This window comes from Ochlerotatus camptorhynchus, unplaced genomic scaffold, assembly GCF_037179485.1.
Source record: "Ochlerotatus camptorhynchus isolate MF236.1 unplaced genomic scaffold, CSIRO-AGI_Acam_v1.1 ptg000482l, whole genome shotgun sequence".
NCBI classification, from domain to species: Eukaryota; Metazoa; Arthropoda; class Insecta; order Diptera; family Culicidae; genus Ochlerotatus; species Ochlerotatus camptorhynchus.
In genome coordinates this window covers 7501-30952 of record NW_027040967.1, presented here as the reverse complement: position 1 = coordinate 30952, position 23452 = coordinate 7501, and the positions used below count along the sequence as shown (strand labels likewise).

Below are 23452 nucleotides of genomic sequence, written 5' to 3'. Positions count from 1 at the left end.
TTCATTTCACAGATTTTAGCTACTTCTATTGTGTTTAGCTACGGCATATAATTAGTATTCACGTAAAGACTATAATTGTTTTTGTTCCTGAATTTTCATGTAATTTTAGCTTTAAAAGCATGAATTTTGACTCAAGTTAGCCACTTCCCAGGATGTATCCAGAACTTGACTGAAAGTGAACAATGTGGTACTGAGCATCATTGAGAATATTTACGAATTAAAATGTGATTTTATGAGTTTTGGACCAAGTCAGAAACTGGTCATATCGCTGAGAGTACCCGTATCTTGCCTGGAAGTGGGAAATGTGGTACTGTTCCCTTTATTTTGCTAAAAGTAGTCTTGTTTTTTAATTATAATGTGATTTGATGTGTCGCATGGTGGGTTTTGGATCAAGCCAGAAATTGGCCTTCTCCTTGGGTGCATCCAGAACATGCCCGCAAGTGGCCAATGAGGTCCTGCGCACTTCATTTGATTGAATTTGATCTTGTTTAAGAATTGTAATGTAATTTGATATGTGGCATTATGGGTTTTGGTCCAAATCAGAAACTAGTTCCCTGCAGGTGCCTGTAACATGAACAGAAGAAGTCCCTGGACAATCCATTTGATTGAAATTGATCTTGTTTTTCATAAAAAAAAATGGCCTCTTCCGTGGGGGAATTCGGAACATGCCCTTGGCCACTTCCGGTGCTGAACACTTTATTGACTAAAAATGCTCGGTGCTCCAACTCAATCTCAGTAATTCAACCCATATTCACTGAAACATGTTCCGGTTATATCTCCGGAACCGGTAGACCGGTTCCAATAATGTTTCCACAATTGCAACAATTACAATGTGCTCAGCAGAAGAGTTGATGTAGCTTGGAAAATTTCACATAAGAACATATAGCAAACTTCTCCGTCGTGGCTAAGCGCTACGACGATCAGCAGTGTTGTAAAAATATCAAAGGACCAAATCTCACCAATGGACATACCCTCATTTGATTATCGTACACAAAAATCAACAAGCAAACAACAAGCTGTGATGCGGTAGCACTGATATAAAATATAGAATAGTGTATCTGTGGTCATGTACCAGTGCACTAGAAACCGAACAGATACAGTTAGACGAAACAAAAGACAAAAAACGACAAAATTATTTCCTCCCTGAAGAAGACCCCTGTGTCGAAACCTCGAGTAAATAAAAACTCGTTTTATTAGCCGTAGCGTAGCCGTTTCAATGCAATATAACACGATTTAGTCAATCTTTCAGTTTATTAGGGTAACTGTTTTTTATGAAAAAAAAAATGATGCGTAAAATCCAGATTTGGTGTAGCTTTGCTCATAAATGAGAAATTTTAACGTGATTTAAAATTTATTAAAATCGAAAGACAATTTAAAAAAATATTTTTAAGCATCTTACAATCTAACACTATGCACCAGAATTAATGGTAAAACTTCAGCATTCTTCACAAAACCAATTTAAAAATCGTAGGAGGGTCTTTCGAGAAAATTAACAATTTAACTTTTAAATATGATTTTGCATTGATTCTTCCCTGAGTTTTTTTTTTAGGATAGACCATAATATTAGGAATAATGTAAACATATAAACAAAAACAAAAAGTTATTCGTCTAGCGGTGATATGATGTAAATTTCGGTGTACAATTCCTAACGTTGTAAAGCAGGAAAACAGTAAAATGCTTGCAACATAGAAACTGGACAACTGGTGTTGAAATTAGTAGTCAAACTATGTTTATACGTTTGCTGGTAGAGGCATTTTTGTAAATAGTTTACCATCGGGGCAATTCGTAGGAAATTAATTTTAATAAACGAGTTTACTTACTCCTATAGATCCCTAGAAACATATGTCCATAATATATCCACCGGTACAGCTAATGATCTTGTTCGTGAATGCTAATGAGGTTTGATGTGTCCCATTATGAATATCGGCACATATTATTTGTTGCCCACTTTCCCCATGGTACCAAGACCATCCGGAAGATATCCGTATGAGGATATGGTATGATCTATATCCGTATGATATATCCGTATGAGGATAAATGCTTTATCTATTGACGGAAATACAAATTAAAGTGTTCGTCTTACCCCGATTTATCTTACCTACAACATCTTTTCTTACTCATTTTGAACAAATATACCGTTTTGAAGTTATGATTTAAAAAATAAATAAAACCCATTATTTTCATTCGCATCCCGGGTAACAACCAAACTACATTGTATCTCAAAATGAGCGTACAGATGGCCTTAAATTTTAGAAAAAAAGCTATAAAAGCCCAATTTAAAGAGATACGTTTCTGAATTTTTCGTTGCTGAATCACATTTATCAATTATTGGTACATTATTGGGCTTATTTGGTTAGAGGTGTTTGAGGAAAAAGCTTTTTTTCTTGAAATACCTTCATATCTTAAAATAAGTTAAGTTAAGTTTTATATATTATGGAGGCTTACAGCCTGAGGCTGGTTTTCCTCCGAATCTTAAAATGCAACGAACTAAACTTCTTAACATTTTGTTCATTTTTAGTCACAATTTTCACACTGCCGTACTCTAACGGAACGATCCACTCTATACTTTCATCTCCTCATATATCGTATAAAAATTACCACTTTAGTCTGTCATTTGAAATTAGCATCTTCAACTAAATAAATATCTGTGTAACCACCATCCAAGATTTAAAAAAATATATCTATTTACAATGCTTTAAAAAAAATCGCACTATTTTACTATACACTTTCATTCAAATCTGAAAGGGTCAGGACAAAAGTCATATTATTTTTCCGGTTTGAACTGGAAAGACTCTGTTGCCTACAATTATGTTCAATCAAAAAGTAAATTTCAACAAAGTTGTAACTGACAAAATTTCACATAAGATGGAAAACTAGTACTAGGATGATGTGTACATAACGGTAACGTTTCCCATAGTAATCCCAATATAAAATTCAAAGGACCCGTCCAGTACGAGTTCACATCCAAATGAGCGCAAATTTTGGGGGAATGATCAGGACCTGATTTGGAATCAATTGAGTGGGGTATAGCGAAATTTATTTTTTGAACCACCCTCATACCCTTCTTTGTAAGAATGGTAAAAATAGTAGAGATGCTTCCAAACATTGTGATGGATGCTTCCAAACATTGGGTTGGATGCTTCCAAGCATTGTGTTGATCTAAAAAGAAAGTTGAAAATTATAGCTTCAGCTTTTCTTTACAATGCCAAAAGTGTATTTAAAAAGATTAAACAATAAAAATTGTGAACTCTCTTTATTTTGCAAATGGTATGGCATATGGTGATGAAAAATAAAAGGAAGAATGAAAATAACAGAACCGTAATATGAAAAAGAATGCAAAAAGTTACCATTGAATTCAAAAATACTGCGCATGAAAAACTTCGTGAAACGTACGTAAATTAATGATATCAACTGCTCAGGTAAATAAAACATTATTATTAAATTATTATTTTTTTAATTTTTGAAACCAACTTTTATCGTGCACACCACCCAGTGATGTGTTCGTTTCATCCAGTTTTTCGCTAGCTCAACACTACCGCACTCAAAGAATCGGGGAAGGTGTAAAACGTATGAAAATGAAAGGGTTACCCAAAAAGAACAATAATGGATAGGGGAGAGGTAAAAAACACACGCAGAAAACCACTTGCCTGCACTTGCCAACTGCTGATTACTACACTTATTGCTTTCGGATTCTGCTTCCGGTTCTACAAAGTTGTCCGGCCGAGGCAGAGGCCAGGTATTGGAACGAGCACGTGTCTGTGGCTCAAACGTTCCGTCCTGTAGCTCGGCGAGGGCATCCATTGGAACGCCATCGTTGGACAGACCTTCAAGGCCGCCGCGTGGCGATGCCGGCCAGGGTGAACCAAATGAATCCATCTCCGAAGCCCGATCTGCCGTTCCTGAAGCTTTTGTTTACGATTTTATGCACGATTTTGCTTTTGCTCGTTACGATGTGAAATGTGAATTCCCGCACGTTAGACAATACCAACGTATTGCTATGTTTACTCACAATTCACTTGTGCCAATATTCTTGTCGCAGAACAATATTTTCGTACTCACTTTACGTCTTCAGCACACACACGCACGCACTCTTGCCTCTCAAACTCATCGGCACTCCTCCGAGAGGGCAAAAATACACTTGTTTTAATATTTTCAATTATTTTTATTATTTTTGCCTGACGTACGAGGGACTATTAGCTTCTGTTTACTTTTCACCGTTCACTGATTCTTAATCTGATAACATACTTCACTGGAAACAACAACTTCACTATTATCCGCACTACTTTCATTCAAAACAAGTTTTCTTTTCTACTAATCTGAAAATAACGAGAGCTTTGTTAAAACGGACGATGGATTATCATCAGATTCCAATCCATCACTGCGTCATTGTAGGCCGATGTTCGACGAGTACCCCGAAAAAGGAAGCCAGATACCTATGTACGTTCGGACTATCATGTTCATCGCGATCACTTCATGGTATCAAACGAGATAGGCGTGTGTAATGATCAATCGGGCGGGTATTGCGTTGCGCAATTTTTTAATTCGATTATCGCGTAGTGTAAGAATGTTTCATCTCACGCGCGCGACACATATTAGAATTTAAAGTCGTTTGCCCCTCAAATCACCACCAACTGAGCCAAATTGCTTTTTGGCATCACCACACCACTGTCCTGTTACTACTGGCTACTGATGATGGTTTCGATGACGACAAAATCTCCCTCGAAAAGATGATGCGATTTACACAAAGTGTATCACAGCTAAATATATTTTTTGTAAATAAACCATCGAGTAGAACGGCATTTTTTCGCCAAACTACTACTACAGGCAAGCTGCGCACAGGCTCAGATACGTGGGTACGGCAAGCGTGGTAAAGAGAGCTGTTTTTATTTACGTTCGCCAAAGTGGCTCCACATCGCTGCTCACTACTGTGCGCTGTGATGGTACAAATACACCGACAAATCCGGACCCACTACTATTGGGGCGACGGAGAACGGGTGATCGTAGCCGTTTGCCTTCCAGCAGCAGACGTTGGGTCGGTCGGTCGTCGGTCATTCAAGAAACCTGCTCTCGTAGGTACATATATGTAGGAAATGAGAGAGGTAGAGAAGGAACAATGTTTTGGTGAACTTAAGCAACGTGACTTAGCGCGATAGGGAGCAAAGTAGGATGGGGTTGTCTTACTGGGATACAGAATTCCCCGATTAGTACGCTTACTAACAGTTATTCCGCGCATAATGCGATGTTTTTTTATTATCTTGTGATACGTTTAAACTGTAGCTGATATAATTTAATATGGGCTATCTTGATATGAGTACCCATTAGGGTGGTTCAAATTATTGATTTTGCTGTAATACCTAATATTCTTGACGATCAATCAAAAACATTAGTATTGAGCAACCCGTATAATTGGTTGATGACAGTTTAGACTATTGTATTGGTAAAGTGATCTTATTGTGACCACAATTATTGTTATTAATATTATAGGTATACAATACATTATATGTTTTAATCGAGATCAAATTGATTTTCTATGGTTAATATACTTAACAACCCCCTTTCAGTAAATCTCATTTACAATAGATTCTATTGTGCTCTACCATTATGGTGAAAGGCTAGAACGAGGTGGATAAAAAGTTCTATTTTCCCACAATAATTGCCTTATAAAATTCAAAAGTCCAGTGCAGTGTGACATCGAAACCGAATGAGCTAATCTTTTTTTACAGAATGATCAGGACCTGATTTGGAATCAATTGAGCTGGGTGGGGCAACATCCCTTGAACTGTCCTAGTACGCATACATACGTACGTCTTCTTCTACCCTTTTTTATTTTTTGTCTATTTTCTAACCAGCCAAGCTGATTTCATTCTAATTATTTAGTGATAACCAAAAATCAATGACCTAAACCTGTACTGCCTAACGTACGATCTACGACCTTGTTTTGTTCGACCCGTGGTGAGTTCGAAATAGTACACTGGAGTCGCTTTTTACGCGGGTGATACGTCCGCGTAAAAAAACCGTGTAAAAAAACCGCATAAAAAGCGACTCCAGTGTACTCATATCTGGTCCGCGAACTGTTCTACCGAGCTTATGAATCCCATGTTTTCGCTTTAATATGAAAAAGCATACACGACTAGAATGTAGAGAATAAGGATTTCGACACTTAATTTAACATTTCATTTTCTTTTTGACGCTGACATTCTAAACTAGGTTTAACAATAAAGAAATTGGCCCTAAGAATTAAAGATTCAAAATCCTGCTCATTTTTTAACATATTTCAAGTGTGCATTGTATTTCTATCTCTCCTAGATAAACATTTTTTACATTCGTAAAATTCCAGCCCCACTGCTGATTATTTTTATTGTTCTCAGTAACGGATTCTGGAATCAAATCATACATAATAATATGCATGCAACATTGCGACGTCAATTCAAGTCAATTGCACAATTCACTAAAATGATCTTTGTGCTAAGACACTACCGCAGCCATACAAAATTATATCCTTGATACCAAAAAATCATGTGAAATAGCTATAGTTTTAAATCAATAAAAAAAAACTATTGTTGTGGTCTTTGTTTGGTATGCAAATATCAGAAACTGGTATTTGGCATACCAATTTTTGGAATTATTCCTTGATATTTTACGTCTTATCTCAAGATAATACATATCAAATTAAAATATCTTAGTCAAGTTTCTAGCCAGGTAAATATCTTTGGCGATTCAATTTTATAAAAAGCGAAGGCCTTAATAATCGCCAAATTCAAATGATGTTTGAATGTTGTTGATGAAAATGGAATCCTAATACATGGCGATTTGGTGTATTACAGTAACGTTGACTTAGTCGTGGTGTTATGCTGGAGATATTTTATTCGATTCAAATGCAAATTGCTTGAGATGGGGAATTTTCATCCGAAATCATCAATCATACATATAGGTTTCCCGAGAAAAGTCGTGTAACAAAATGAAAGCAAATCGATATTAATGTTTGCAGTTCCTATCATAATGAAAACTCGTTTTGATTTCAACTGTCGCTACATAAGTCTGATATCTTATTGAGCATTCATAATGTCGTAAAGTTTTTTAAATGAAAGCAATTTAGCTTTAAGTTCTGCTGTTAACGTTTTGTTTAAAATTTACTTTACGTCCACCTGTTGTTGAACTAACGATTATTGTTTATTTGCTTTGTTTAACACATTTTGGGTCAATTCGTGACTTGCTCGGGGTGAGATTTGAGCTCAAGTCTTTCAGCATGAGATGAATGGATGCTAACCATTTACGCCAGGCCCGTATTCAGGAAAACATTATGATTGGGAAATCAGTTATCAAATTGATTTAATTGAAAGCAGTATTAGTTTTCTGTTTGATTCAACAGTGCATAATTTTGCTTTCATTTTTGCTGTGTTAACTGTTAAGTCAACCAAAATGAGATCACTTGAGTATTCAAAATAATTTACATCGTAACAGCAAATTTTGATTTTAAATTTGATCTCCAGCTTTGCTCGGGTTGTGACTTAGTCATTCTGATAGACATCATAAAACACCTCAATGTTTTCAATACGAAACCGCATAGCTAATTTGAGCAGGTCGGATTACTATTATCACTCATTAAAGCTTTCGAAAAAAAACTGACGCTATGTAGCACCCAAATAGCCACTGGTAGCTTGATACCCTTTTATCATCTTGCTGAAAATAGTCCATTGCACTTGCCGAACACATGATACTTCCTTCTTTACAAAAAAATGTTTACTGGCATAGCCAAGAAAATCTAAAGCATTATTTTCAGTGCAGAAGTCTACTTTGGTGTCAAATACTCAATAATATAAAAACACTTTAAAAATCATGATTCCTTCCAATTTAAAGAATCAGAGAAATTCTAAATTAGTAATGTTTATAAACCACAATATCATGCTACAATGAGCTGAAGCTTTCTATTGCATAATGTACGTAGAAGAAACAAATAGTAATGTGATTTTCTCCTCCTGAAATAAAGATAAGGACACAATCAGTGTTCTGAAAATCATTCTCAAAACTTTTTTATTTAGGCATCATGAGAAAATAAACTTGTGTGCTGTTCTACAAAACAAATTTCACGCTTGAGATTCTTATAAATTTCCACGCACTTATACCAGCCCGTGTAACGTCAAAAAGTGCTGAAACATTCAGAGAGTGGTTATCACACCAAAATACAGGCTGGATGTTGGCCTGTGGAAAATATGATTTTTATTTTTTTTATTTTTAGTGGTTATCTAGTTGATACGTTGCATAAGCTGCCTGTATTTTGTTGCAATATACAAGCAGAATGGACATAATTAATTAATATCTCCAAAATACTAACTTGAATCGTAATGCTGTCTTCAGAAAAGCTGTTCCTTATTATTTAAGCGTGTGCTGAAATTCTCAGCTTAATCGAGTTTGCTGAATCAGTTCTATGCACGAAAGAGTGAAGTAATGTTATTTCTCCATACATTTCAACCAATATCCCCATATAAGTTTTAAATCAAAAGCGCCAGCTCGTGTTACATCCTAATGAGCTGAAATGTTCAGAGAGTGGTTTTCTCACCTAATGTCACAAATCTAGGGGTTGAGCTGTTAAAAAAATGATAAAAATGCACCCCATGTAAATGTGGGCCAGTCTAATACTTATAAAAACCGCCCAAACATCCATTGCTTATCCATGTTGTATTAGTTTTCCATCAAATAATGCAAAAACAAGATCGATAAACATCGCCAAAATATGCATACGCCTATTAATTTCCACCAGTGTATGTATAGGTAGCTAAATAAACAGAGCTCACTACTCTATGTGGAGGACGCTGTATTAGAATGAAAAATTGCTTATGAATACATGTAGAAGCACGTTGCATAAGACATTTAAACTAATGACATCCCAGTTTAGAAGCTCTTATGGTTCTACATTCAAGCAGGAAATATAAGAATGTCTTTGTTATGTTTCACCACATGAACATATTATATAATGTGGTCGTCGGAAGGTTTTAAAATTATTTTGCAATTTTATGGTAGTTGAATTTTCGAACAAAGTTTGTTTCGTCCAATGCTTTGTGCTTAGAAAAGCATAACGAACATATTAATTTTGGAAAACATGATTGTACGCAACAGTCCATTGTTAGTACTGCGAGTAGTTTTCATTTAAGAAACATGTACAGCGTATGCCATGCAGTGCTGAGATTTGTCATTGTCATTGACAGACTTTTGCGCGATATTGACAAAATTGTGTTTCACATAGTCAATGATAGACTTGATCCTCAAAAAAATCTTTGTCAAAATCTCATTCATTTTTTCGTCAATGACAAAGATTCACCTGGTAACAGAAAGTGTAATTTCTTGCGTTCTGAAACACATTATTGTTATCCAAGTGGTTCAGGACGTAGATGCTTATTCACTTTAATGGCTCCATGTAATTGTTTTGCTCAAGCCATTTAATTTCATTTCAAATTTAGGTAATAAACAAATCAGCACATGTTCGTCACTGACAAAAATGTTACTGACAATTGACATGGTTTGCCTTGACGATGACTGTTAGCTCAAACGAGTGACCAAAGCAGAATTTTGAGTATCACCGTGTATTGTCGAAATTTTGCAGCACTGATGCCATGTTCTATGTTAAACATTTATTCTGGAGGTTAAAATAGTGGAAATCAAAATAAAGCACACATCTTAAAGGACAAGAGTTGATAAAATCTCACACGAGATGTGAAGTATAACTCTGGTCTTTTTTTTAAACGGGGCTATGCAAACGTGTAAGAAAAGCAACCAACATTGGGTTCTTCACAGGCTATAATATGTATAAAGTTGTAGGTTATGAAAGCATTCGTAATTTTAGTAAGGTCCAAATACACCTTTTTTAAATATCTGAGTGTACACCTAAAATAATGATTTTTATTAAATTTTTTTTGGCTTTATTTGTTTCCCTACTACAATTTTACACCGGCCTTTACCTTCGTGTCCTTTTTCCACTTCCACAGTTGTTAATTGAGAGCTTTTTTAGCCTGTACCATTTTTGAATTAGTATAATTGTTTGGCAAGTAAAATCATATTTAATGTTCAGGGAATTCGAGAAAATTTCCAACAATTTGCTATAAATCTTTACGGAATGAGCTAAGGGAGGCCCCACATTTAAGTACTCCATTTGATTACCTATAATTTAAAACGGAAAACGTGATTGGAATTGGATTGTTAAGTTGTGTCTGTTTCGAGAAATCATTTAAAATGTACAGTCTGAATTGGAACTGAATGGCGTTTGCTACGCGAACAAAATTGTTTAAAAAATACTTCAGTGTACCATGTCCTGAGTGGTGAACCAGAACACCGAAGCTGAGTCTGAGTTAAGCTGAAATCTCATGCCAGATTCTTATTATTTTCATATGAATTCAGATAGGAACTTCAAAAATTGAAGAGCTGTGTTTTTTTTTGCGAATGTAAACAGTTGAGATATATTAATCCTTTCCATTCCATTCTGCATAGCCGGGATACGAAAAATATATAGTCGAGGGGCGTGTGTTTGGTTGTTTGATGATAATTCATCAGACTGAATGTCACTAGGGTTAAATCATAGCGGAGTGTCTAAAGGTCGAATGCGTCACTAGGTCGAATGGATCAAAAGCAAAACTTGAATAATCTTAAATACTGTATTGGAACAATACCGTTATCGAATATAGGTACGTTTTCCGCAATATGAGTGAAAATTTAGTTTTGCATAAAACTTTTGAGTGTCAAAATTTGAGCCTTTTTCATTTTATTTTTTTAGAATTCTTGATGTTTTTTATAATTCATGAATTTGTCAAGGTTCACATGTGGTAGCTTTGCGGAGTCGTAAATTAATGTAAAATAATCAATACTTCTTAGATCTGAAATAAGTACAATGGAGCTCGAATATTCGTGGCTTATTCGAGGAGACTAATAAAAAGGTATCGGGAGGTGAAAATATCGTTTTAATATACGTCGCCGTTGTTTACTGCATTCAACGAATAACCGTTCAATTAATCACATAGTCGATCAGTTTTGGGACGTCGTTCTACTCTGGGCTGCGGAGTCGGCGAAAAATATTCCAACTCCGACTCTGACTCCTCAAAAATACCGTTCTGAATTATATCCTGAAAAACCTATACACCTTTATTATACGAACTTTTTAGAATATATCATACTTGTTCCTTTAGGGTCACCCCTCGATTTTTAAAGGAATCTATAGGTTTTTATAGATATTTAAACATAAATACATATTTAAATAGTGTCCGGAATATTAATCAGAACGCCAACTCCGCCTCCGACTTCCACCAGAGTATAGTACATTTCATGCGGAAAAAATTACATAGTGTTAGAAATAAAAATAATTGAACTAACTTTTCAAGTGACCTTTGTCTTATTCTAGTATAGTCGAGCAATGAAATGACATCACATTTGAACACCCCAAAATTTAAAATTATTGCCAATTATGGATAAGTGATCACATACTATCAAGACTAACTCAATTAGCTATCCACCAATTTTTGATTGTTATACACAAAGTTAGAAGTTTTGAAATACATACACATTTATGGTGATTTTACTGAAATTCATTGATATTTAAATAATCAAATTAGATTTTTATTCTAAAAAAACAAGTAATTTATTTTTCAATTTAAGACGCCATTAAGGTAACTAAAACACGATACTCCCTCTCGCCATTATACCCCTTGTTATCCATGCAATTTTGAGGCTTTGTTCACAAGTCGGACATCATATACACCCAATTGAAGCAATTATCAAGCAAATCTTAACGAATTTCAGTAAAATCACCATTAATGAGTATATTTTTTCAAACGCAATGACTTTTTGTTCTCCAAAACCATATAAACTGATTAAACCGATACACATGAACAACAGGACATGAAAATGCGCATGAGAAATGTTCACGAAATATATTCTGGCTGCCGACGGGATTTCACCCACAGATACCACACGATCGCAATAACAATTATACTACGGGTACCGATAAGGCACACGCAATATTTGGGTAGTGTAAGGCTTCAAAGGAAATAACTGTAAAGGAACTTTATACTTGTTTCTGATTTAAGGTTGGAGACGGATTCAAATATCAATAATTAAGAAATTTAAAAAGTACAAAAGTTCAACAACCGTTGCTCACGAATCACGTTAATCACGAATTTCTAAATTTATTAATTTTCAATCGATTCAATTTCACATTGCCAAATATTAAGTTTTTGAGAAGCGCCACGGAGCACTAGTAAAGGCTTTGTGGAGCACGATTTGTAAATCCCTGGCTTGCCGGATGAAGCCCTATTATACATATTTAAATTTAGAATGAAGAAACTTCAACTAAATTTAATTTGTTGATGCTCATACATCTGGCAATATCGAATAAATTAATACGTCATGTAACATAATTACTTAGTCCTGATATTGTATAACTAATTTTATTGTAATAAATAGTAGTTCTCGAAACAATTGCTCCAAACATAAGTTGTAATGTAATTTTAGTCCGTGAAGTATTGATTTAAGAGTATCATTGTGTTCAACCTTAATACTTATGATCTAGGAAAAGGAGTTGGGGTCGGCATAATTTCACCCTCTCCGACTTTGGCTCTTCAGTTCGTGAAATTTCTTCCGTATCCACAGCCCTGCAAAGCAGATTGATGAAATATGTTGATAGGGATGGATGAAAATAATTATCATAGAAACAATTAATGGAGTCATCTTGCCAAATCAATTCAATTTAAGAAAAGTTTTTTTTTTTCATTTAAATTAAATTTGATCACCAACAAAACTGTTCATTACCTTGTTCGGTAAAATTTACCGATAACGAAAACAAAATCTTAGTGTGCAGATCTTAATCAAATTCGTTCAAATACAGACCGAACGAGTAGTGGGGAGCAGGGGGTTGTTAAGTTGACCCACTCGAATGATCCTTAAACATTATTTTATGTAAAGTTTCTTAAGCGGTTTCTGTCTTGTTAAAATATGGTAATTTTTCTATTGTTCTGGTGATTTGGCACCAGAAGTTAAGTTTTTAATTTGGTTGAAAACATACTAGACAAATGGCAGCTTTGTCTATAGCTTAACCCATTATCATAAAGAGGGTTTTAAATCAATATCCATCGATAACGTCATCTTTATCGTCTGCAATGGTGAATTTGCATTGCAGAACTTAACGCAGAGATTATAGACGATAATCAATTAACAATCCTAGGACTGAAAAATACTCTAACAATGTTTATAAAAAATAACCGTCATTGGATCCTTTAGTGCACAAACCTTGCATGAAGAAGCATCATGTATCAGTGCATCGTTTAACAAAAAATCACCGCTCAAATACTGTTCTTAGATTTGTGAAGTGTTTGTATAATATGTTGAATTAAATATATGTTGGCGCACTAATTCATAGCAGCCAAGAATTCCGCAAAGTTTGAATGATTTTGGGTCCCTACGTATCCTCAATACTTTACAATTTTAAATCTAGAGATCCGTGTTGAGAAAATATCAAAAAACTAAAACGCATCAATGTGTGATAAAGCATGATCCAGTTCGTATCATGGGAATCATATTAATCAAACATCCTAAAAAATATTCTGCATGACCTGATAAATTAAAAAAAAAGTCATAAATTATATTACTATTTAATATCCAGTTTTGGCTCACACAATCCACTGTTTGGCAATTTTATTTCAAATCTAGTTGGATAAAATCGAAAGCATCAAATCGCTTTCAATGTAATTGTATTTCTTCACTGAATTGGCCTCCAGTTTTGAACGAATTACCTATTTTTGTGCATTCTATACGATGATTTGTACATCAGAAAATCACTTGAAAGACTAAACATTTGAAAATCGTCCGTTTACTTCTTTTGGCTTATTAAGATTTTCTACTTGTTTGCATTTTTTCTTTAAAACACCATAAATAAAATAAAGAACATGTGTCATTTCCGTCTGCTTATGTTTTAAATGACCTTGTGATAAATGTTCATTTTTGTCATCGTCGATTGTTTTTGTTTTGTGTGCAGCTTATCAAATCATAGTTAAAACAAAAATGTACATGGTGGAATAATCTAATCTATAGAGAATTCATGAGCATCGTTTTGAAAAACAGTTGAAACTCTGACTTTAGATTCAAAATGTTCTATAGCCGGCGGTCTTCTACTGTCGATCATCTGATACTTGCAAAACCTTTTTCTCAACACGCTTAGCTGGATATTACCTAGCAAATATACACTAGAACCAGTTCAAACCAGACGCGGTCAACCTAACCAGGTATGTTGTTCCCACCCCAGCAATCGCACATCGGCGCCCAAACTCGTTCAATTTAAATGCACTACGCTTTGGCAGCAGCAGCAACAACTACATCAACAACAACAACATCAACAACGGCATCAGGAGCAGCTGTGATGTAGCCAAAGCTAAGCTCAGTAGTTTTCTATTCACATTTTTTAGAATTCTCGTTACTGCTCAGAATACTCAAGTAGCCAGAGGAGTTAGTTTCCTCGGTTTTGAATAGTTCAAATTATAATATCAAATAAATGTCTCGAACGTTCAAATTATTCAGATCCCCGCTCTTGCTGTCTGTCTCTTGATCTCTGGCCGTGTTGGTGTGCACCGCTATGGCAGTCATAGTGGGACACACGGGAGGTTGGCGGATGAGGAATCTGATGAAAATTAATTCACTTGCTCATGTGGTGGTGATTGCGCGCTATCTCTACTTCGGTGGATCGTCACTTAAAAGGCTCTCCTGCAATATTGACCAGCTCGTGGCGATACTATTGCGGCCTGAGTGTAACAGATTTCTACTCCGTTATCTCTTAACAGCAACAATAACAACAGCAACAACAAGGCATGGCGAGACGAGAATTGTGTCGGATCACGTAAAGACCCTCGAGGGGAGGCCTTTGGGTCAACACAAGATTGTCATTCTGGGGAGCACATGCGAACGTATTGCGTATTATTTCTCCCGTAGACATTAGCGGGCTCTCGCCTACAACCGGTACACATATTTCGATATCCTCTATGAACGCAAGCATCGGAATGGAACACTGATAATAAATGCTATGGATAACAAACACACCGAAAAATAAACGACTTATCGACACATGTATTATCATCGAGCTGTCTGATTGTCGATGTTTCTTTTCGGTACATTGGATTCACTCGGTTGGCACTTTTGCTTCGGAAAGTAATTATTTCAGGACGGTAGGAAACGTCGCACATATAAAAAAACGCAAAAGACGGGTTTAGTTTGCGTGTGGACATTTTTCACCCAAACACAACACTACGACTTACGCTAAATTTTACGCAAACACTGTATTTTTCGCATTCGCGGCGCTTAAGTAACATGACTTAAAAACAACACATAGGCACACGAATGGCGAAAACACCAACACATGGACAGCGAATCATCGCACGAGTTTGTCTTCTTTTTGTTATTAATTTTCTGCCACTGAGAATGTGTACTATCATTCCACTTCGTTTTTTCCTTCAGGTTGGCATTTGATATTTCGAACGGAAAAAATATATCGCACAAATATGGTCAGCTAATTCAACAATTAGCATGGAAGAACTTTAGTGTACGATTCGATTGGTAGCACACTCGGGGTGATCTATCTGCATGCTTTCGAGCGATTCCTTCGCGATCACGACAGGAGTTAAAATTAAAAAGAAACGAACTCGAACCGATCCTCGCAATAAACACACAAAACTGAAGTTGTATACTTTTCTCCCTAAAAATGTGGCGCGACCTCGTGGCGATCATAGGAAACCATGCGATATAGTCCCCAACGTAAGAGATGCTTACGAGCCGGATGTGGGCATACTACTAAACAGTGGATGCGAATCCAATTTCGCTCAATGCTCGTGTCCAAATCTCGTCACTTTCCGTCGCGTCGTTTCAGCTGTTGCTGTGTGGTCATATGGAAGATTCCTCTCCGCGATTCTTGGGGGACGCTCTCGGTGTGCTCACGCTCTCTCTCACGCTGTGCTTTTGTATTCTTCTCCTGATTTCCTTTTAGTAGTAGGCCCACATTCCCTAACGCCGACCACCGAATGCCGTAGACAACGTTGGAGCACCGATAGCTCCCATACAGCACTATCAATGCGCGTGAACACAAATTCGACTTCTCATGTGGCTGCTACTGCTACGGCGATTTCTCCTTGCCACGCTGTTATCGACACTGATAAACGTGAATACACTTTTCCTCCCAACCACCCACCTGTTTCAGCGGCTCTGCTCTTGTATCATCATCAGACGATATGTAAGCATCAGCGTGGAGCTCTTCCCCCTTTTTTCGCTCTCACCGTGGTGCGCTCTCAAGACCGAGACCATCTTTCTCCCGCGTCGCTTCGTTTGAGTACATGTGACCGAGTGCTGTGTGTACAAACATCACACGTTGATTGTTGGGGGGCTCCTCAAGACGGAAACTAACACGATGACGTTGAAAGTATACTACGACGATTCACAAGCACGAACTGTAAAAGCCCATACACACATGCAGATAAGTACGGTATCATCCTCTCGAGTAAAAACTATCATCAAATCGCATTATCATTTCGCCGACCTTGGTAATTGTCACTTGGATTTGTACATGTATGTAACCGTGGCAGTCAATGAGGGGGACTGAATGGGTGGAATTTAGTCGGTCGAGACTATTTTATATAGGAAAACGACCTTTTCGGACTTCTGACACATAATCAAATGAAGCTTGAAACAGAAAATGTAAAAAAAAAACAAGAATCGCAATCAGTTTTGTTTTTTTGTAGTTGATAATCCAGCTATCATATTTGATTCGGAATTTCAAATGGGACATAAACGGTATCACCAAAATCATCAAACAGGCTTTTTTATTCCACTATTTTATTAATAGTTCTTGATTACAAAATTGCTAGCACTTAATTTGTTTTCAACGGATTTCAGTTGATGCTAGTTAAAATAAATGTTAATGTTGGCTTCAATTTTAAAATTTTAAATAATGTAGTGGGCTTAAGCACTGAATAGGGTCCCTTACCTCACTACATATTGAAATAATTCAAAATTAAAACAAAATAAATACTCTATATTTTTTTATGTAAGTAGATCTAAATCCTGATCGATTAAAAGTTGTTTCATTAAAATCTGGAGAGAACCGGCGACTTGGAACCATTTTTAACTATTTAGGTCGAAAACGTGAACAATAAATAAATCTTTATTCCACAAATTACAACAAAAAAATTACGAAACAATTTTCCCATACATTGTCATGGAAAAAATAAAGATTAAAAAACAAAAAACGACCTTACGATTTGATTATTTATTTATTTATTTATTCTATACGTTACTCTTTTCAGAAATCTTATAGAAAATCTAAATTTTTGGGATTTTCTTTTATCATTACCAATATTTTTAGAAAAATCAAAACGTGCCTAATGAAAATTTAAATTTACTAAGCGGTAAACTTCGTTTTCAAAGGGCGAAACTTGGTTTAAATTTAAGCAATTGATAGTGTTGGATCACTAACGGTAAGCGTGATTACCTCTCACCCCAGTAGGCCTGGGTTCAATCCCAGTCGGTGCCGCCGGGATGTTCTGAGGCATAACATCTCTGATCACGCCTTCCTTCGGGAAGTAAAGCCGTTGTGGGTGTGGGAGCTGCTTCCCTGGCGTCGGTAGCATTGGTGATCAGCACGGAAAACAAGATCGACGGAAAACAACCCAAAGGAAAAAAAAACCTGTCTACGTGTAGAAACATTAAGTCCCATAAAGTCTTACTTACCTTACCAATCAGACTAAAGTGTTGATGTCCTCTGCTGCCCGAAAAAGTCGTCTCGACTCTACTCGATCCATGTCCACACGTCGCCAGCCTAGTAGTCTGCGAAGGGTCCGCAGATCGAACCACCTTGCCCACTGCGCGCCTCTTCTTCTTGTTTCTGTTGGGTCGCTTTTGAGAACCATTTTCACTGGGTCGGCTTCCGGCATTCTTATGACGAGCCCAGCACACTGTAGTCAACCAATTTTTGCAGAGTGGATGGCTCTCCCAGCAGCTGGTGCAATTTGTGGTTCATTTGCCTCCTCCACGTTCCGTCATCCATCTGCACTCCACCGTAGATGGTACGTAACACCTACCGTTCGAAAACACCACAAGCATAGTGCAAGTCTCGTGGGTGTAGAGGACCACCGGTCTAATCAGCATCTTGTAGATAGTCAACTTCGTGCACCGCCGAATTTTAATCGACCGGAGCATCCTTCGAAGTTCAAAGTACGCACGATTCTCTGCCATAATGCGTCTTTCAATATGCTTGCTGGTATCATTTTCGACAGTCACCAGTGAGCCCAAATACGTGAACTCGTCGACCACCTCAATTTCGTCACCGTCAATGTGAACTCGGGGTGAGAGGCTAACATTGTCGTCCCTAGAACCTCTTCTTCTCATGTATTTCGTCTTCGATGCGTTGATGGTAAGTCCAATCCACCTAGCTTCAGCCTTCCAGCCTGATGTACGTTTGATTTGATGTCGATGTCATCGGTGAAACCAAGAAGCTGGATGGAGAACTAAAGATCGTGCTGCTCGTGTCTATCCCAGCTCGTCTTATCAAACCTTCTAACGCGATGTTAAAAAGCAGACACGGAAGTCCATCACCTTGCCATAACTCTCTTCGAGTGTCCCCGATACTCGAACAACGCACATCACTCGATCCATCATCGCCTTCACCAACCTTAGCAGAACCTGCCGAATCGCAAAAATGTAGTCCGTGGTAACGCGGCCACAAATGAATTCCGCCTGGTATTGCCCCACGAACTCTCTTGCGGAGGCATAGCATTTGGGAGAGTACCTTGTAGGCAGCGCTCAGCAGTTCGTGCGGTAGTTGCCTGAAGCCAACTTTTCGCCCTCTTTTTAGATTGGGCATTCGGCACCTTCCATCCACTCATCAGGTTTTTATGTCATCATGGACTCATGGACTCATGGACGCTTAAAAAACTGACTTTCGATCCGAGGCCCCGAGGGCCGAGTTTCGTATACCAATCGACTCAGCTCGACAAGATCCGGAAATGTCTGTGTGTGTAACGAATTTTTAAATGAGGTTTTTCTGAGCAACCACTTAACTGAATTGAACGCCAACAACTGTCAAAAAATTGTGGTATCATAGAATATTTCACAATGTTTTTAGAATCGGCGGACAAAGGCGTGTTTCTCGGCAACCACTGATCCGAATTCAACGCAACAACTGTCAAATGAAAGGCTCAGAGAATGATGTTGAATAGTTCGCGAAACGATCATTTGGTTTGTGTGGCCTTTGAGACTACACCTGACCTGAAACAAATCGAACCCATCATGTGACACCTCAAATGAAGCGAGAATACAAAAACCAGTTCAATTGTAGTCATTTGAAGGGCTCAGGAGCACATCTCACATCTAGCTATGTTCCGAGAACTTCCGTGGAAGAGTAGCCAGTTTCTGACTAGGGTCAAAATCCATCAAATCAAATGAAAATTCATTTATTGCTCCACATCATATAAACAATTTCGGTGGAATTTCTATTAGTAAGGGTCAGATCACCATAGGTGGATTAATTCAGGCTTTTTCATGTAAATATATGTACATTTTGCATTAATCTAAGAAGAAATCTGATTTTCTAAAAAATTTCATTTATTTTTCCAATACTTTTAGAAAGCCGGTGTGCGGTGTGCATCCCGATAAGAAAAATTTTACGTTAACAACTACATGAATCGTCATCACGTTCTATATGCGTCTCATTAACCACAGTTAGAAAATATAGCATTGTGAAGATGGGTTGACATTTTCTAAATCCCTTAATCAATTGAAACTTGTTCAGAGGCAGAGGCATCACAATTCGATAAATAATATATATATATATATATATATATATATATATATATATATATATATATATATATATAGCTATATAAAATTTTGTTAAAAATATTGTTATTGCAAAAAAAATATCTATTGCAAAAGACCGATAGACAAAAGGTCAAAGAACAAATGGTCAAATAAACATTAGGGTGGTACATTTTGAAACAACCAATTATTAGGGTTTTCTCCGAGGCACGACGGCCATCGGCATCGAGGCATTATTAACGTTTTGCTACAAGATTATTTTTGATGCTTCAGTCTACAAACATTGCAGATTTATTAGTGCTTATTCAGACAAAACATTGCTTCTTCAGCTTAAAAATAGCTTATGCAGCTTTTAATCAGCTCAAACTGTAAGGTAATTAATTGAAATTAAAAAAGTAATGATACATACATCAAATTCTGATACCAGTGGTACACTGGGGCTGATACCATTATGAGTTCTTCATATTTTTCCTGGGATGCGACTTGAGTTTTGCTTCTGCTTTCTGCCGTGCCCGCAATTCCATTATTTCTTCTATTTGTATTTCCCATATCATCGTCATCCGTTGCTACTCCGTATGGTCAACAATTCAAAATTTAAAAAAGTAATACGCGTCATTCCGATGCTTGAAAACAGGTGGCTATTTCTGAGCATCGGTTGCTTCATCTCTTGCTTCCTCTCTACTATTCTTCGTGGCCTGCGACGACGTCACGTCCATTTACACCACCTCTTCTTCCAGCACCTTAGCCGCGGGACACCTCTTCTTCCAGCACCTTATCCGCGGGGAATCCTCATCTCCGGGCGTCTCTCTTTTCAGGACGTGGATATGTGATCCCATGGTTATCTATGCAAGCAGTGAGGCCATGCTAGGGTTGACACGGTCCTTCATGGGGGCCGTGTTCAGAGCCAGATCGGCGTAAGTCAGGAATGTTACATCTGAGCCTAATACTCACCAATCACCAATGTGTGTGTGTGTGTGTGTGTGTGTGTTTTTTTTTTTTTTTTTTTTTTTTGGCAAGGAGGAAACCTTCAAAAAGGCCATCGTGCCACCGCTTGACGACTGGGCGCACAGTCGCGGTGACACGGTGTGTGGGATTCTTACCGCACTAAAACCTCCTTAGACGCCTTGCCCTTTTCCCCCGGAACCACTTGTCGTATTACTTCGCTGCTCTTCTCTCCATTTACGCTGCAGCTCCGACATGATCTGCGTGACTGCCCTGCTGACGGCATTCCAATTGCCCTCCTCTCGACACAATTCAACGACGACATTCTCCACGTTAAGGACGGGCATCTCCGTTCGCACTGCCTCGAACCTTGAACAGTCGAAGACCACATGCTCCGGCGTTTCATCGACGTTGTCACACTCCGGACAGAGGGGTGACGCTGCGTGTTCGAACCGATGCAGGTATTTCCTGAAGCAGCCGTGGCCAAACAGGAACTGCGTTAGGTGGAAATTGACTTCTCCGTGTTTTCTGTTCACCCAGGTCGAAAGAATCGGTATTAGTCTATGTGTCCATCTACCGTTCTCCGTCGTGTTCCACTCCTGTTGCCACTTAGCCAATGACTCCACTCTCACAACTTTCCGTACTCTTTCGGCTTCTCTCCGCCTGTGGCACTCGCTGTCCTCCGCCAGGGTGATGCCGATAGGGATCATACCTGCGATAACGCATACTGCTTCTGACGAGATGGTTCTGTACGCACTCAGGATTCGCATGGCCATGAGCCGGAACGTACTGCTCAGTTTCCTTTGGTTCTGCTTCGTTTCCAGCGCTGGAACCCAGACTGGACCTCCGTATCTCAGTATCGATGATGACACGCTGGCCAGAAGACGCCTCTTGCTACTGCTAGGACCAGCGTTGTTTGGCATGATTCTAGTTTTCGCGTTGATGGCCTTCGAAGCCTTCTCACAGGCATATTCGACGTGGCTGTTGAAGATTAGCCGGTCATCGATCATCACTCCCAGGTATTTTAACACACGCTTCGAGGCTATGGTGTGCTCCCCGAAGGTGATTTCTGCCCGCTGTACCGCTTTACGGTTACTGACCAATAACACTTCCGTTTTGTGGTGGGCTATCTGCAGCTTCGCTCCTTGCATCCAGTTACCAATCATATCGATCGCCTTGGTTGATAACACTTCCACTTCTTCCAGCGTCTCGCTTGTTACCGTCAAGACGACGTCGTCCGCAAAGCCAACGATCTTAACTCCTTTGGGCAGTTTCAGCGTTAGCACGCCGTTGGACATCCCGTTCCAGAGCGTTGGACCAAGGATAGAGCCTTGTGGAACTCCCGCTGTGATCCTAATGGATTTCTGTCCCATGTCTGTCTCGTAGACCAGAACCCGGTTCTGGAAATAACTCCTCAGGATCCTGCACAGGTAGTCAGGGACCCTCATTCTATGCAGTGCTTCGGCGATGGCTTCCCAGCTGGCGCTGTTGAACGCATCGTTGACGTCGATCGTTATCACGGCGCAATATCGATCTCCTCTCCGCTTCTGTTTGGATGCCTTCTCAGCTCTCTCGACCACTGTCCGAATGGCATCCACCGTTGATCTCCCTTTCCGGAATCCGAACTGCCTCTCCGACAATCCGTGCTCACTCTCCGTGTATTTCGTCAGCCTGTTTAGGATGATCCTCTCCAAGAGTTTTCCGAGTGTATCCAGCAGGCATATAGGCCTGTACGATGCTGGATCCCCCGGCGGTTTTCCTGGTTTTGGCAGCAACACTAGCATCTATATCTTCCACCTGTCAGGGAAGTGACCCTCGTTCAGGCATTTCTGCAGCACCATCCTGAACATGTCCGGGGATGACTGGATCGCCGCTTTCAACGCTACGTTGGGGATTCCATCCGGACCGGGAGCTTTCTTCACCTTCAATCCTTTCGCCACTGCTACGAGTTCCTCGTTGGTGACTTCGACGCTATCTCCCTCTCCTTCTCCGTACGGTGTAGGTGGCCAGGTTGTTGCGTCGTGCTTCGGGAAAAATCCTTCCACGATGACTTTCAGCTTCTCTGGGCACATTTCAGTGGGCATCGTTGGTCCTCTGATCTTCGCCATCACGACTCGGTATGCGTCGCCCCAGGGGTTGGCATCAGCGACTCGACACAGCTCCTTAAAACAGTTCGGCTTGCTCTGCTTTATTACTCGTTTAAAAGTGGCCCTGGCCGCTCGAAACGCTTCTCTTCGTTCCTCTCTGTCTGCTTCCGTTCTTGCTCTCTGAACACGTCTTCTGGCTCTGGAACAACTTGCGCGGAGAGTGCTAAGTGCCTCGTTCCACCAGTAGACTGGACGCCATCTGTTATTTGGCTCCAGTTTCCTCGGCATGGTCGTGTCACATGCTATCACTAACATTTCTGTCAGCTCGTCCGCGTTTAGATATGTGGGACTCCTGTCCACACGAAGTGCCTCAACGAACAGATCCTTGTCGAAAGCCTTCGTCTTCCACTTCCGGTCACAAGTTCTCGTCCTCGATACTGCCACAGTATTCCGTTGGCCGATGCCATATCGTATCGCCTGATGGTCGCTATGGGTATTTCCTTCGCACACTCTCCAATCCATGTTTGCCATCAGCGACGGACTAAAGAAAGTAACGTCGATAATGGATTCCCGGCCATCCATGCGAAAAGTGCTGC

The 23452-nt window shown here is 38.8% G+C and overlaps 2 protein-coding genes and 1 long non-coding RNA gene across 6 annotated transcripts in view; 1 reads left to right on the top strand and 2 right to left on the bottom strand.

The window, feature by feature from the left end:
- Nucleotides 1-15818, bottom strand: part of foxo (forkhead box, sub-group O) — a 216828-nt gene extending 201010 nt beyond the window's left edge. Inside the window, exons 1-2 of one of the 4 annotated variants that reach the window (XM_065235415.1) lie at nt 15067-15818; nt 3648-4316 (exon numbers count right to left, since the gene is read on the bottom strand). In XM_065235415.1, coding sequence (XP_065091487.1) covers nt 3648-3876 — 229 coding nt within the window. In that variant the 5' untranslated portion in view covers nt 3877-4316; nt 15067-15818. The remainder of the gene's footprint in view (nt 1-3647; nt 4317-15066) is intronic. The other 3 variants (XM_065235414.1, XM_065235416.1, XM_065235417.1) reach the window with 3 other exon arrangements.
- On the top strand, nt 4434-12546 carry LOC135712465 (uncharacterized). The gene is made up of 2 exons (XR_010518630.1): nt 4434-6766; nt 8165-12546. It is a non-coding gene; the product is annotated as an uncharacterized LOC135712465 (long non-coding RNA).
- Nucleotides 15819-18027: 2209 nt separating the features above from the next.
- The window catches only part of LOC135712450 (uncharacterized), a 12908-nt gene continuing 7483 nt past the window's right edge, over nt 18028-23452 (bottom strand). The window contains exons 2-4 of the mRNA XM_065235401.1: nt 21877-22030; nt 21560-21750; nt 18028-18458 (exon numbers count right to left, since the gene is read on the bottom strand). Of these exons, the coding sequence (XP_065091473.1) occupies nt 18028-18458; nt 21560-21750; nt 21877-22030 (776 nt within the window). The remainder of the gene's footprint in view (nt 18459-21559; nt 21751-21876; nt 22031-23452) is intronic.